The sequence below is a fragment of the Maniola hyperantus genome, chromosome 15 (genome assembly GCF_902806685.2).
Source record: "Maniola hyperantus chromosome 15, iAphHyp1.2, whole genome shotgun sequence".
In the NCBI taxonomy this organism is placed as follows: Eukaryota; Metazoa; Arthropoda; class Insecta; order Lepidoptera; family Nymphalidae; genus Maniola; species Maniola hyperantus.
The window spans coordinates 4,482,746-4,499,506 of NC_048550.1; the positions used below are offsets into that span (position 1 = coordinate 4,482,746).

At 38.2% G+C, this 16,761-nt stretch overlaps 2 protein-coding genes across 7 annotated transcripts in view; both read right to left on the reverse strand.

The window, feature by feature from the left end:
* Nucleotides 1-355: 355 nt before the first annotated feature.
* Ppat-Dpck (Bifunctional Phosphopantetheine adenylyltransferase - Dephospho-CoA kinase) lies at nt 356-11,365 on the reverse strand. 6 transcript variants are annotated; one of them, XM_069503235.1, is made up of 11 exons: nt 11,205-11,365; nt 10,876-10,943; nt 10,064-10,239; nt 8,804-8,981; nt 7,996-8,187; nt 7,442-7,590; nt 6,878-7,078; nt 5,204-5,292; nt 4,412-4,577; nt 3,123-3,305; nt 356-2,515 (listed from the first exon to the last, which is right to left on the reverse strand). In XM_069503235.1, coding segments are annotated over exons 1-11 (1,602 nt in total). In that variant the 5' UTR covers nt 11,207-11,365; the 3' UTR covers nt 356-2,317. The 6 variants fall into 6 exon arrangements, with proteins under 6 accessions (XP_069359336.1, XP_069359337.1, XP_069359338.1 ...); XM_069503236.1 differs by having other exon boundaries at nt 11,325-11,339; XM_069503237.1 differs by lacking the exon at nt 10,876-10,943 and having other exon boundaries at nt 11,251-11,365.
* A 2,913-nt stretch (nt 11,366-14,278) lies between these two features.
* Nucleotides 14,279-16,761, reverse strand: part of LOC117988975 (G-protein coupled receptor Mth2-like) — a 29,489-nt gene continuing 27,006 nt past the window's right edge. The window contains exons 8-9 of the mRNA XM_034976271.2: nt 16,345-16,501; nt 14,279-15,865 (exon numbers count right to left, since the gene is read on the reverse strand). Coding sequence (XP_034832162.1) covers nt 16,369-16,501 — 133 coding nt within the window. The 3' untranslated portion in view covers nt 14,279-15,865; nt 16,345-16,368. The remainder of the gene's footprint in view (nt 15,866-16,344; nt 16,502-16,761) is intronic.

Below are 16,761 nucleotides of genomic sequence, written 5' to 3' on the forward strand. Positions count from 1 at the left end.
GTGATTTAGTAAGTCAAAAATTACCATAAAGATATTGGTTTTTATTTATATTGGGGTTAGTCATTATAGATAAAATACCAATTGGAATTTTGAAATAATTATAGTAAAAAATACATGTGTAATTTGCTACATATACGGAATATGGAAAAGTTATCTTCATAAAAATAATTCTTTGTGATTTTCAATTATGTAATCTGTGCACTTGCCTGCCGTGAACCTAATGTGTAAACAAGAGGCTCTGGGTTCGAACTTCGAATCCTGATTGAATCAGTTCAATATTTTCTGCACTGTTGACTTAGCACAGATTCTATTCTGGTGGAAGGAATTAGTTTATGTATAAAAAATAAAAATACAGTTTTTGATAAACCATTATATTTATTTTTCATTTAACATTAATTAGATCACTGTAACTATATGACTTAAAAGTCTATCATTAATCTTAATATCACCCAAAATGCAAGAAATTTTAGGAGGCAAAACTCTCAAAAATAAAAAAGCAATAAAATAATTGATTTATGAAGGTAAGGTACTTCTAATTATTTAATACTAGATGATGCCCGCGACTTTGTCCGCGTGGATTTAGATTTGTAAAAATCCCGTGGGATTTTTTAATTTTCTGGGATAAAAAGTGTAAAGCCTGTGTCCTTCCCCAGGATGTAAGCTAACTCTGTACCAAATTTCATCAAAATTGGTTAAACCCAGTAGACAGACAGACAGACACACTTTTACATTTTTAATATTAGTATAGATAAGTACCTACCTATATTATGTAAAATTATAACAAGGACTCGGATATATGTATGAAAAATAATATTATTACATTGGTTTCCTCTTGTAAATGAGAGTCATAGGCGCAACGCTCACCTACAGAGTAATGCGGAGTCGAGGCACAGCGTCACATTTGTACAACAATTTAAACTCAGCTTTATTTACTTTAACATACAGTTCAACTTGGTATTAGGAAAATAAAACATGAAGGAAACTGAAAGGGCGTGCCTTAAGTCGTCCACGTCGCTAGATGTTAATTCCCACCGTTAACCCGTTAATACTGCATGATAGTGACTTGAGCAAGCGCCCCGGGCGCGCGGACGGGACGCTATAAGACAAAATGTATAAAGCTCTATGGAATGAAATAACATTAAAAATTACTAGCTTATGCCCGCGACTTCATCCGCGTGGACTACTCAAATTTCGAACCCGTATTTTACCCCCTCAGGGGTTTCCTGAATTTTTAATTTTCACGTCATAATAGCTATCTACATGCCAAATTTCAGCCCGATCCATCCAGTAATTTGAGCTGTGCGTTGATAGATCAGTCAGTCAGTGAATCAGTCAGCTTTTCTTTTTATATATTACATAAGATTTATTTATTTAAAAGATACAAGTATTGACCTGATTTTAACCAACTTCCAAAAAGCAGGTGGTTCTCAATTCGGCCGGTTTCTTACACCTGCAGCACCTGCAGGGTTACTGCTCGTCTATGATATCAAGATTCAGGAAGTGTTCCTAGTGAATTAATGTTGTAGGTACCAAACAACGACTGCATGCTTGGACTCCAAGTCCCAACTCCTCAACCCTGATGATGTAGGATACAGCACTCCTAAACTATAGTGATTCAGGAACTGCGGATGATGCAATATTATTTTTGGTGCCAAGCATAGACTACACCAAAGAACTTCGGATCCCAACTCCTCAATCCTGATGCTGCAAGGTACTGAACTCCTAAGCCGTGGGGATTCGGGAATTTCTGATGGTGATATGATATTTCAGGTATCAAGCAACAGCTTCATGATTACGCTCCAAGTCCGAACTACTCAAACTTGATGATGCATGGTACAGCACTCCTAAGCCATAGAGATTCCCGAACTGTTCCTGGTGAAATAACATTGTAAATGCCAAGCATAGACTTTGTTATTGAATTCCAAGTCCCAACTCTTTAATCCTGATGCTGGAAGGTACTGATTTGCATTGATATATTTGAATTCCTACATTTTATCCCGCAACATCAAGGTTCTACGGGATTATAAAATCCTAAATCTATGCGGTGGAAGTCACGGGCACCAGCTAGTCTAAATATATTAAAGGAAAAGGTGACTGACTGACTGACTGATCTATCAACGCACAGCTCAAATTACTGGACGGATCAGGCTGAAATTTGGCAAGCAGATAGCTATTATGACGTAGGCATCCGCTAAGAAAGGATTTTTGAAAATTTAACCCCTAAGAGGGTGAAATAGGGGTTTGAAATTTTTGTCCACGCGGACGAAGTCGCGAGCATAAGCTAGTAGGACTATAAAGAAGACTTTCAAACTGGCAATCATTTCCTAGACTCTAGATAATTCTGCAAGTGTTCCCACGCTCGGTCTATCTGCACTTGTGTGTACTCCAAGCTCCAGTAGGGGCTGAAGACCACATTGGCTTGGGCCACTTGTTCTAGATTCGACGGTTGGGCGTCAACCCGCTGCTTCGCTTCTTCTTCCGTCAGGTTGTTGCGTTCTTGGAGTCTTTTAACAGCCTGTGAAGAGAACAAAGATGTAACTATACTTGTACATACTTTTCTGGCGGGAGGCTTCGGCCGTGGCTAGTTACCACCCTACCGGCAAAGCCGTGCCACCAAGCGATTTAGCGTTCCGGTACGATGCCGTGTAGAAACCAAAGGGGCTTATTAAAAAATGCCAACGACTTTTGGTCTTACCTAAGCTGTGCCTGGTGGTTAGGACGTCCGCTTTCTAATCAGAGGTCGGGGGTTCGATCCCGGGTACGCACCACTAACTTTTCGGAGTTATGTGCGTTTTAATTAATTAATCTTTTGCTTTAACGGTGAAGGAAAACATCGTGAGGAAACCTGCATCCCTGAGAATTCTCCATAATGTTCTCAAAGGTGTGTGAAGTCTACCAATCCGCACATGGCCAGCGTGGACTATGACTATGACTCAGACTCAGACTATGGCCAAAACCCTTCTCACTCTGAGAGGAGACCCATGCCCTGCAGTGAGCCGGTGATGGGTTGATCATGATGATGGACTTTCCTGAAGCGGAGGGTAGGAACCCTCCCTTTACTCATGGTCGTTTCTCTTAGTGTGCTATATGATCCCGCAGTTTAGTAATGACGAGTGACTTACTTCGGCGGGCGGCACAATCACAGCCCACAGCTGGTGGCAGTGCGTATACCACTTAGCGCGCACCATCACTGCTGCTTCCATCACTACCACCTTATAGCCCTGTGAGCCGAGAGCTAGTACACGTCTCTGCGCCTCTTCGATGACCGCCGGCCAAACTATTTGGTTGAGTTTCTCTAGCTTTTCCTGAAAGTTTTAAGCTTTATCAACAAATGTGTTTCTTAGTTTTCATGAGTAACATAATATAACTCCTACAAAAATATTTGAAGGAATTAGCGCTCCCTATAGTTTGGAACGGCCTAAGCAATGGGCCTCTTTCTTACGAAAATATAACTTTTAGTGTCAAGCCAAATGGGCGTAATTTTTAGGGTTCCGTATCTCAAAAGGAAAAACGGAACCCTTATAGGATCACTTTGTTGTCTGCCTGTCCGTCTGTCTGTCTGTCAAGAAATCTACAGGGTACTTCCCGTTGACCTAGAATCATGAAATTTGGCAGGTAGGTAGATCTTATAGCTGACATTTGGGGAAAAATCTGAAAACCGTGAATTTAGGGTTAGATCACACGAAAAAAATTAAATTGTGGTCATGAACTAATAATTAGTATTTTCAACTTTCGAAGTGAGTGACTATATCAAGTGGGGTATCATAATATGAAAGGTTTTCACCTGTACATTCTAAAACAGATTTTTATTTATTTTTATGCATCACAGTTTTTGAATTATCGTGCAAAATGTCGAAAAAATACGACTGTAGTACGGAACCCTCATTGCGCGAGCCTGACTCGCACTTGGCCGGTTTTTTGAGTTGTGAGTCCGCAATTATTGATATGTATTTAAAATTAATTGGGTATTTCCCTACTTTTGAACTTGATAAATATTATTACTTTATTATAAACTAGGATAAAAATAATGACGTACGCTGAAAAAAATGTTAAAATCTAACAAAGATTTACAAAGTTACAGGCATTTTAATTTTGGAGTGGGAGGGTCTTCTATCCCTTTCTCGCAAAACGAAAATTTGTATGAAACCGCACGAAGCTACCATGGCATTAGTAAGGTGTGACGTCAAAATGCTATATATCGCTATCTCTGTCTAGTCAGAAATATTTAAATGCTTATATTTTTTTGTTATTTGATCGATTTAATTAGTTTACGTCATTATTTTTATCCTAGTTTATAACAAAGTAATAAAAAAATTGGAGTCAAACACCCAATTAGAAATTTCCTTGAAGTGTAGGTAAAACACTATAAAATTATGAAAAAAAGATAGCTCTACATTTAGATTTGTCTTACCTTATCACTAAAGACGATACCGCCAAGTTTCCTCCTGTCCACTTCGCCCTGTGCGGTAATGACGTCTTTGCCGAACTGCTCCGAGATGGTGCGGTTCAGAGGCAAGCCCGGCTCGTACAGCTCATGGGCGATTATATCACAGTTCACCACCGCTGCTCCCTTTAATCTAAAACATGGGATCTTTAATCCTATATCCTTAACACAGATCTAAAAATCTAGCTAGGATAGCCAGTTCTTGATCTTGTACCATTTTTAATATTGTATATGCTTATGTCAACAAGCACGCTTTGTTCAAGATCAAATCCATGTATGTGTGTAACTAGATGATTGAAAAATAAACGTTTTATTTATTTATTTATTTATTTCTAATAGGCTTTCTTCTTATAACCCAAGTGATGAAAAACTTCAAATGACTTTAATCTATGAAATGGCTTGGATCGTTCTACAAAATGTATCATCATCATCATCACCATGATCAACCTGTAGCCGGCTCACTACAGAGCATGTATGGGTCTCCTCTCAGTATGAGAAGCGTTTGGCCATAGTCCAACAAGCTGGCCAAGTGCAGATTGGCAGACTTTAGACACCTTTGCGACCATTATGGAGAGCTCTCAGGCATGCACGTATCCTCACGATGTTTTCCTTCACTGTTAAAGCGAGTCATATTTAATTTTATAAAAGGCACATAGGTCGGAAAATAGAGGTGCGTGCCCGGGATCCAACCCCTAACCTCCCGAACAGGAGGCGGACGTCGTAACCAATAGGCAATCACGACAAAATGTATGCACTTACTTTAATTTATTGGTGATATTGCTTTTTCCACTAGCAATACCCCCAGCCAATCCGATGACATAAGGCCAATCAGGAATGTTTGGGTTGGGCTGTGAACAAACAAAGTATAATATTAAAAAAATCTGTCCAGTGCGAATCAGACTCGCACACCAAGGGTTCCGTACCATCGTACAAGAAATAAACAGTATTAACCCTTATTATAAATGTCGCAATCACGTCGCAACCGTGCAACGTATTGGCGTGATTTTTTGCATGGGTATAGATAAAGACCTAGAATAGATAGAGAGTGACACATAGGCTACTTTTTATCCCGGAAAATCAAAGAGTTCTCACAAGATTTTTAAAAACCTAATTCCGCACGGACGAAGTCCCGGGCATCAGCTAGTACTTTATATTTTTTTTATTTTCAGTGGTAGCCGTGACATACCGCTTTTCGATTCCTTCCTAGCATTAAGATTTTCAGGAAGAGTTATCTATTTAGCGATAAGACCGATTTATTGTATAGTGCACGCAAAACAAGTACAGTAGAAACTCGATTAACCGGACTAATTGTTGTTGTTAGGGATTCGGATAATCGAAAATCTGGATAATCGGATATATGAAGAAAAGCGGGCTTTGTGCATATTATGTAGTTCACTATAATAGTATTTTCAATTTTCAAAGTAAGATTACTATATCAAGTGGGGTATCATATGAAAGGGCTTTGCCTGTACATTCTAAAACAGATTTTTATTTTTATTTTTATACATAATAGTTTTAGATTTATCGTACAAAATGGCGGAAAAAATACCTGAGTGTGGAACCCTCGGTGCGCGAGTCTGATTTGCACTTGGCCGAACAATTTTCGGTTGGTTGTCCGAATAATCGCGAAGCCGTATAACTGAGGGCCGGATAATCGAGTTTCTACTGTAATCCAATCTGAACATGAGGTGTGCGTTGTACAAAAACAAATCTTTGCTGGATTGTGTGAATCCTTAGTCTATGACCTGCGCAAGCCACCATGATGCAACTTCAGATTAGACTAATTGCTTTCCGCCACTATATAGTCCGCGACAGGTTGAGATGGCAATCCGGGTGGGTATGAGGCGGGGGGCGCCCCACACACCCGCACTTCATCCGCGCTCGCCTGCACCGGGTTAGCGCGGGAACTGTTCGGGTGTGCGGGGCGTTCCCCCCATGATTAGAATAGAATATGTTTTTATTCAAGTAGACTTTTTACAAGCGCTTTCGAATCGTCGGGTAGTTTTAATTTACCACTGGTTCGGAATGCCGTTCCTACCGAGAAGAACCAGCAAGAAACTCGGCGGTTGCTCTTTTTAATTTTAATTTTACAATTTACAATGTTATTATACCATACTATACAAGCCATTGCAGCCCCGTGCATTGCTGCTGCATATGATTGCCATCTCGACCTGTCATCTTTTCAGTTTTTCTTTTGTTGTAATGTGTCTTATTCTGTTTTTCTGTAGTGTGCATTAAAGAGTATACAGTGCCTGGCAGAAAAGATTGCACATCGAACTTTACAAAAAGATTTAATGGTTTAGTAGAGCGTTGTCTCTATCATTGAGACCGACAAAACGTCACATAGGTATGAGAGACAGAGACAACGAAATCTCTTACTAAAGTTCGATGTGCAATATTTCCTGCCAGGTACTGTACATATGTATTAAATACCTTAGGCTCCTTTAACAGTGTCCCCAATAATCGCATCCGAATATTACTGGAGCTTACTTTGGTTTCTTCTTCATTGGACTGTTGGTCCATATCCTCTGCGATTCCTATCGTGTAAACATCTAACGGTTGTAGTCCATTTGTTTGGCGTTTTTCGTTTATTTTTATGGCACCGCGTTTAGTTTCCTCGCTTACAACTATTAACTAAAATAAATTATCAATTAATTATACTTACTAAGTCTGTTATTATTATATTAAAGTGGTACTCCTCTGGTTTGTTAGATGTCAATAAATAATAATTTTATGTAATATGTCAGAGATGTACACTAAAAATAGGAAAGGTCCTATAACTATAGGCACACTTTCATAGGATTTGTTCTTGGTGATAGACTTGAAAACTTTGGAACAATACTTAAAAAATAAAACGGATAGTTCACATAGTGAACACAATCGATTGCTTTGTATAAAACAAAAAGAATATTATAATAAAATCAGAAAAATGTTGCAAGATTATAACAATTCATGAATTCTTCATGAAATTAAGATATAAAAGTAGTAAAAATTTACCTGAAATCTGGGATCATCCTTTGTTGGTCCATAGACATCTTGAATAGGGCACACATTATACTCAAGATCAGGATTAATATCTCTTAGAAATTCTAACACTGCTTTCATTCTTTTTTCTATAGGCTCTATTAACTCCCATAGTGTTTTTGCTGTGGGAAAAAAAATATTTAAATATATACTAGATTGACGGGGCTAAAAGTATTGGCATCTTTTTGACAGTGTTCTTTGAGGTTAAGGTGTATAACTAAAAATGTTAAGTGAATTTCGTAAACTTAATGGGCCCGCAATTAAAAAAACTAACATAAAAATTTGTATGAATATTTTGTGAAAAGGCATAGACATTATTTGAAAAATAAGCTTACAACTATTGTGTATATTTTCCGAAGAATTCGCACCACAAATGTAAAACGTGATAATGCATCAAGTTTTACAATCGAGGCCCGAGTTCTGTCCTGTTTCCCTCGAGTGATATTTGAATATTTTATGATCATTTTTAACTTGAATATTATTCTTAATATTTTTAAAATTATGATTGAATTTATGATATCCCTTACACTGAATCATATTTACATCAGTTACTCCAACTGTGACATGCTTGGTCGCTCTCAAGGCAGCTTGCGATAGGAGGATTTTATGGCCATTGTGCAGTCTGTCAAATGTACCTCCTAAAGCTACATACTCATAAGTCTTCACTGTCTCAAGTTCATTGTGACCAAGCTCATTTGATAAATTTTTCTCATCAGCATCTGTTGAAGAATAAATAAATTGAATTAAATATTTTTTATCATCAGTACCCTTATTATAAATGCGAAAGTGTGTTGGTTTGTTGGTTTGTTGGTTTGTCCTTCAATCACGTCGCAACGGTGCAAAGGATCGACGTGATTTTTTGCATGGGTATAGACAAAGACCCTGGAGACTGACATAGGCTACTTTTTATCACAGAAAATCAAAGAGTTCCCACGGGATTTTTAAAAACCTAATTCCAAGCGGACGAACTCGCGGGCAACAGCTAGTATTATGTAAAAATAATTTTACTAATTATTATTATTGTTATTATTGCAAAAGTGTGTTTGTTTCTTGTTTTGTCCTTCACTCACATCCAAATTTACTTTTAAGAGCAAGCAAGTTCTACACATAAGAGTACAATTTATACGCTGCCGAATGTAATATATATCGACCTTTAGAAGGAGATAGCAAATTTGTAGAGCACTGTCTCTGTCGTTGAGACCGACAAAACGTCATATTGACAGAGACGCTCTACAAAGCCAAATTGTCATTCTAAAGACTGATGTACATTACTTTCGGTTGGGTTACTGTAGGTATCTTTACTGTCAATATTACTTAATTATCAATATTACTTACCTATTCTTTGTACTTGAGTTTCTGGGGGAACATTTTCAAGTAAATTTATGACAACATCCTTGGATAGTTCCCTGTCATACAAGATGAGTTGAAAAGATTTATTTGTCTTTATTTTCTCTACAGAATCTATTGGCTTGAGCATCAGTCTTACATCCAAGTTGCCACACTGTGTTGATGCCTATTTATTGAGAAACAATTATTTATCAATATTAATTAGTTCTTTTATAGGCAAGCCACTAGCTAATGCCCATTGTGGGATATACTGATGTACTCTGTCTCCCAAAGTTCTGTAGAAAGGTTAGGTTAGGATAAGGTTGCAGATGCAAACCCCACCGGTTGCACTATTGTCGTACCTACTCCTAGCACAAGCTTTACACTTAGTTGGAGGGGAAAGGGGAATATTGATCATGATTAGCTTAGCATATTCTTTTTAAAAAGAAAGCAGACAAACAAAGAAACTAAGATACTAAGATACATATAAATTAGCCTCCAAAAAGCTTGGGGTGCTCAACAGAGCAAAGCGGTACTTCGCGCCCGAGCATAGGCTCCTACTCTATAAGGCGCAAGTCCGCCCTCACATGGAGTACTGCTCCCACCTTTGGGCTGGAGCACCCCAGTACCAACTCCTTCCATTTGATCGGATCCAAAGGCGGGCTGTTCGACTTGTGGACGATCCCAAACTAACCGGCTCGTTGGAAAGCCTGGAGCACCGCAGAGACGTTAGCTCTCTATGCGTGTTCTATCGCCTGTATAATGGGGAGTGCTCTGAAGAGCTTTTTGACCTCATTCCACCCTCTTTTTTCTACAACCGCATCGCGCGCCACCGTAAGGAATTTCACCCTCACCATCTGGGTGTCTGGTGCACTTCGACCGTCCGCTGCGCCAGATCCTTCTTTCCACGCACGTGCAAACTGTGGAACCAACTCCCATCGGCGGTGTTCCCACTAGATTATAACATGGGGTTATTCAAGGGGCGGACCAACAAATTCCTAAAAGGCCGGCAACGCATCGGCGGCTCCTCTGGTGCTGCAAATGTTCATGGGCGGCGGTAATCACTTAACATCAGGTGACCCGCCTGCTCGCTTGCTCGCTATATCTATTAAAAAAAAAAAAAAAAAAAAAAAAACATTCACAAGATTAAATTGCATAATTCATGAATAAATTGATATTATATAATTCACATACAATACTTGTGCTTTTGTTATCATTTTTACTACTTAAATAAACTGTTGTTTGTAAAATAACACGATTTTTACTTACCTTAGTGTAAATATTTACTATCTGTTTATTAATAATGGGCAACGAACTGTCTGACCCACCATGGAACTTTATGTACAAAATATTCTTCACAAACTTTGACACTTTTGAGCAGTACCTGTGGGCTTTGGCAGCGTTAGATACAAACAGTATACCATTGTTAGCCATTGAAACTGCAACTGAAAAAAAATCACACATACATTAAACACCAGATGACGCCTGCTACTTTTTAATTACGATTTAAGTGTTTGAATCCTGTGAAAACTTTTTGATTTTCTGGGATAAAAATAGCCTATATTCATATTCGGAACTTAAGCTATTTCTGTAAGTACTAAATTTTGAAAAAATCTGTTGAATGGATAGGCAGTGAAAAGATAACAGACAGACACATTTCTGCATTTATAATATTAGTATGGAATTAAAATACTCAATCATATTTAAAGTACATATTAGACATGCAGCATATCCACCTAGAAAACCATGGATTTTCAGCTAGATTCATTCCTCGCTTTATACACTGAAAAAGCACTTTGCCAATGGTGTATGTACATTCCTTATAATTATCATATCTTTTCACATTGAGATAAAAATTACGGTTACAAAGCTAGTATTAGATACCTATGAAATAAAATAAAAATTTGTGATTATGATACCAAAGAGCTAATTATATACATACAATTTGTCACCTTATCGACAAAGCAGACTAAAAACAAAGTTGTACTATGATTTAAAAGATAGATTTATGATATAAATGATTCCAAACCAAATAAACAAGCTACATAAAGACAAGTTATGAGTATGAGAATGAAACCTACCTGATTTATTTTTATTCATAAGAAAGTAATACGAAACGATTGAGATAAACACCACAGCAATTGACACCCTAAATGCAATGTTATACATGATAATACAGAATGGTCCAAAGGTCAACAGATCAAAAGACATACACAATTTTCTATTCAATTATACAGTAATTTACGTTAACTAGACATCACCTTGTATAATAAATAACAATCATTCACAAGTTCTATTAGAACAAGCATATTTTTATTGAATAAACAATACGATATACGGCTTTTTTGTAAAGTTCTAGTCTAAAATTTATAATGTTGGGTAACGGATGAATAATACGTTTGTTACCTACATATATCACGAGGATCAATAGAGCGCCGCAAAAAAGCAATAAATACCTAACATAAAGAGCGGAAATATTATATCTTATCCCTAAAAAATAAAAACAAATTTAGATTTGAAGCTTGTTTACAATTTCACCACAACAATTCACAATTCACATAACCTCTCACATCAAATGTCAAAGTCAAGAAGAGGAAGAGCACAATATAATAGTAGGTAGGTATTCTATGAAGAGCACAGACACAGAGTACTTTGTAAGCACAGACCAGTCACCGGTAAGAATAAGAAGAGCACAAGAGCAAAACTCCTTTAATGATCCTTGAATAACTCCTCCAAGAAAAAAAAATTTTTATTGAGGTGGGTCAAGGGTGGGTTTTTTAGCAATTTGCTAGATTATATGTACGAAAAATACTAAATAACAGCTACTTTACCAAAGAGACGACTCTCAAAGTGCTGGTGAAGTGAATCACAAAGTTTCAATTCGCTTTTTATGGAGTTTGAAGCAATTTGATAGTTTACACGAGGTACCTATGTTATAAATACAATTTTTCTATTATTACGATAACTGGCTTCTCTAGTGTTTTTTTTTTTAATATCAAATAACTATCAATCACGTATACGTAGTAGTCTATGGTAGTAGTACTTCCAACTTCTTTGATCACGTAGGTATCAATATTATTTTGGTAGCAGTACCTACCTACATTGTGCAGTCCTTGGTGTTACCACAAGAACAAAAGTGGCGCCCTCATTTAATTTCACTCTTTTCGGTCGATCTATGGTCCGTATGGTCAAACTTATTTTTTTACTGGCTAGTTTGGCTCTAGTTTCTAGTCTTTTTGAGTCCTATTAATAACGACTAATAAATTCAAATGTTAATGAGATGACCCAACTTACTCAAAATATTGAATTTGTTTCGACCTAGCGTTTTGACCTCAAAAACCTTCTTTTCCGTAGCTTTTCCCAATATGCAGCGGCCTAGTGGTACTAATATAGTCGATAACGCATGCCAATAAAGAAACTGAAGAAGAACTTGAAAAGCTCGCGGTTATTCCGAGTTGAAAAGAGCCTGAACGTAGACGGAGTAAAAAATCTAGACAAAGGAACGTTTGCTTTCTCATTCACACTAAAAATAAAGAGCACAGATTTACTAATGTGATAAACAGAGACTCAGCTAACCTGTTCTTTGTCCCTTATCGTGTAACCAATTTTTTTCAAGGAATACAACTTTATTTGCAAAACAAACGTTGATAATTCGTGGCATCATTGTATTTCTCATTAGTTATTTACTTGTTTTCACATAAAAAAACGTTTAATACAAATATTGTTGAGCGGTTTATACAAATATTGACTACTAAACAATGGTAATTGTCGTGTTATTCATCGTTACGTCGTGCTATCGCTATCTCACACGCGGTTACACAGTACTTTAGTCTAGCTTTTTTAATCAGTCTACGAGCCTGGATAACACAGCTCGATAATAATCATACCTACTGTCTCACTTACACAGCCTACTGCCCAGTGCCCTTTCGTTTCGATTGGTTTCTTTATTGGCACGCGTCATGTCGATTTGCGCAGTTTTTTAAAATTAACGATTTACTTATGAAATGGCGACCTCGCACCGGAAGCCGCAGCGTTGGAAGCACAGGTTGGAAGACACTAGGTGGACGGACGACATCAGAATTATTCGGACGAGTCGCTCGATTCAGGCGGCGCAAGACCGTGGCCTGTAGAAGTCCTTGCAAGAGGCCTATGTGTAGCAGTGGACGTCTATCGGTTAATGATGATGATTTTTTATACTTATTTGAATTGAAGAGATGGGAAGATTTTGGCAATTTGACCACAGTGGTTAAAACTAAGAGTAGGTAGGTAGGTAGCATGTTGGTAGGTCGATATATCTTAGGTTAAAACAAACAAAATATTCTTGTAAACACTTTATTGTACAAATATGAAGCATCACGAGCAGTGTAATTAGGTACCTACTTACAACAACTTATTTTTACAAACGGACTCCAAGTCAAGAACGAATAATAACGGTGCTGAAAATCTTCATAAATTAAACTGGTTCGGTTTCGTTTTCAGTGAAATTCCTATGTACTTACATAATATAATGTAATTAGTATAGGATAATTATCTATCCATACACCTACAAATAGCAGCAGCGAATGATAAAACATAGAAGACGCCTTTCTAACAATGCTAATCAAGATTAAAGGTCGCGTAACTTCAACCAATCAAATTAGCGTAATTTGCAACAGGATCGTGATAGCCGATAGGTTTATACCGTGTGTCATGTCATGTCATGTCATGCAACACTGACGGCGGTTACGCACTCATCCGATCAGAGTCCGTGAAAATACGTTCCTTTTTGTTTCGTATGAGAGCTTATGACATATTAGGTATGTCGGAGATAATCGCTGGTATTCTGAATTCTCACGGATGACGGAAGTGCTGTGCGTAATCGCCGTGACAAAGTGACAATTACGGAGTTAAAATCGAACAGTGAACTGAAGACGCGTACGGTAGAGTATAACTATGCCCACCACGGTAGAGTTTTCATTGCGCCATAGAAGAGCGTAAGGAATGATTTCATGTTTTATCGTTCAACACCAGTTCGACATCTTTACTTTATAATAATTTATCTATTAGGTACCTAAATCCTATCTTATAAAAATATTTAAAGGTTCGTACGCACCTGAGCGGCGCGGCGCGGCGCTTCAGTCCGACTGCAGAACGCGTCACCTCAGGCCGCTCGACGGTGCCTACCGCACTACAACTTCAGTACGCGGCACCTCGCGTCACTTGCGCGTCACTTTTATACCCGTTCGCGTACGAGCGCGAAGCGCCGTGCCGCGCCGCTGGGTATGTCGCACTAGCGTCACTGCACTGCGCGTCGCTTCGCTGCGCTTCAAAATATTCTCTCCAGCCGTGCCGCGCGGCAACGCGCGGTGAAGCGCCGCGCCGCGCCGCTCTAGTGCGATATGCGCCATACAAAATGATAGAAATGATATTTTGAAGCTCTGTGCCGCGACGTGAAGCTCACTGAAGCGCCGCGCCGCGCCGCTCAGGTGCGTACGAACCTTTAAGCCAACTTTTTGAAGAAAAAGTACCTAGCGATACGGCCATTAATTTAGATTAGAACAGTACGCGGCAGAAAATTGACTATTGTACCTACAGTACAACATTATCACATGTACGATTTATTATTAAATTCGAATTATGAAATTCGCTGGATAATTTTTTTATTACATTACACTGACGACTGACTATTACCATCCAAAAGAACTTGCAAGGCTTAATAAAATAGATAAAAGCGACCAAAAAATTATAAAATTAGCAATCCCTAGTTTTGTTCTAAAAACTTACTACATACCTACTTATTTACCCAATATAATAATTATGATTAGGTATTAAGTTATAAAAAAATATCTAACACGCATGTCCACATTGTTATTTACCTAATACTTAGTCTAAAGTCTAGACGCTTGTAAGTCTAGGTGAGTAGGTACCTAGGTACTTTATACTACACAGTCGGTAGGGTTATAATATTGGATAGAGGTACGCGCTATTTTACGGAAGAACAGACAAATATTTATGGTAGGTAGGTATTATAATTTGTAGCATGCGATATGCACCAGCCGCCCTCTCGCTGCTAAACATGTAGGAAAAGCAAGCAAGCAAGACGCACCACCTCCACACAATACCACACAATCTTCTAAAACTGCAGTGCGTCACGTCTGGAGCATCCTCAACAGATTTTACAATGCACAGTTGCAAAGTAGGTAGTTAGAAATTATTATTGTGCATTGTATAATATTGATGTGTGATGGTGGTGCGCCTTGCTTGCTTGAGTGCTTGTCTGTCCTGCGTGCTTAGCAGAGAGGAGGCGGGCGGAGCATATCGCATGCTGCACGTTGTACCTACATATAGTTAGGTACCTACGATTTGTCTGTTTTGGCGAATTATAGCGAATTAAACACTATTGTTGTCCATATTATGTTCAAACATCAGTATAACTTACAGATATTGTTTTACGAGAAAAGATATTATTTTCGTATCGAAATTTTCGATAAGCATTAACATGTAATAAAGTCTGAACTTAACAAAACAAGTAGGTAGGTACTTACTTAGGTAAACAAATGTTTTTTCTCCGTAGGTACTTAACGATTTTGAGTACCTATAAGCTAACAAAATAAATTGAAATGAATAATTGAAATGAGAATTGAGATTGAATTAACACTTTGGTGGGATATAAAATTTTGTTCGTTTTACTTATTAAAAAAAAACATAACGATGTAACTAAATACTTATTTATCTTCTAGTCGATAGCATTACTTAGGTACTAAGTTAAAACACGTAGAAAACTTTAATAAATAAGTAGCCATTTTCACCTTACAGAAGCTAAGTAGATTTTATCAAAAATATCAGGAATCTTAGAAAAACTACCTACACTTAGGGACCTATACGCACGGCAATACATAAGTAATTTAATTTCCTTACGGCATTAACTAAAACTTACAAGGAAGTCATAGCTTTATGAAAGTGAACTTACCTACTTCTAAATTCTTAATTATATAATTGAAAGTGACTAGCAATGTCCTACGTAGGTAAAAATATTAGAGGTAAAATAGGTTAATGTGTCTTCAATTATTCTATCATCCATCATCTTCGAATCTGAAAAAAAAATTAAGTAATCCATACTAATATTATAAAATATGAGAAAGTGTATGTGTATGTCTATCTGCCTGTCAGCCTGTCCGTCTGCTAGCCTTTTACGGCCCATCCGTTCAACCGATTTTGACGAAATTTGGTAGACTACGAAGACGTGATTCGATTCGGGCACGCACCTCTAACTTTTCGGAGTTATGTGCGTTTTAAGTCTATATCGCTCGCTTTAACGGCTTTCACGGTGAAAACATCGTGACGAAACCTGCATGCCTGAGAGTTCTCCATAATATTATTCTCAACGAAGTGTGAAAGTCTACCAACTTGCCTTGGCCAGTGTAGTGGAGTAAGAGTGGCATAAATCCTTCTCATTCCGAGAGGAGACCAGTGCTCAGAGCTGGGGATGGGTTGAGCAATTATGATGATATTTTCTTATAAAACCGTGGTCTGTAGGTACAGATAGATAATAGATATTTTTTCATTTTCACCTCAATTGGGTTTTTAAAACGGGATCAACGCGTTTCTCGGAGTCGCATCCCAGTGTCGTCAGCGGAGACTCTCGTGTCTTCTGTGGGCGCCGAGCTGGACCGGGTGCCCCAGGTACCCAGAGTGGTTTCTGCGGGCAGGCCGCGAACACTACGCCATCTACGATAAATAGCAAAACTTAAAATATAATACAGCAAGCAATATTATATAGCAAGTTGAGATAAGCACCTAGGTACATATTTTGAACAATGCTTATACAAGCTTTTATATATAACTCAGATCTACCTGACAGGTCGAAATGGCAAGCCCCGTACACCCGCACAGCCCCCGCACTAACCGGTGCGGGCGAGCGCGGCCGATATCTCGGTGCGGGATAGCGTGGGTGACCTGCGGGTGTGCTGGACGTCCCCCGCCTCATA

Excerpts from the sequence above, each read along its gene's own strand:
- Ppat-Dpck (XM_069503235.1), bottom strand. Across the intron at positions 7,591-7,995 it reads TGATGTAAATATGATTCAGT|CAAAAACACTATGGGAGTTA; the intron begins GTAAGGGATATC and ends TTTTTCCCACAG. Across the intron at positions 2,516-3,122 it reads TGATTGTGCCGCCCGCCGAA|GCTGTTAAAAGACTCCAAGA; the intron begins GTAAGTCACTCG and ends TTCTCTTCACAG.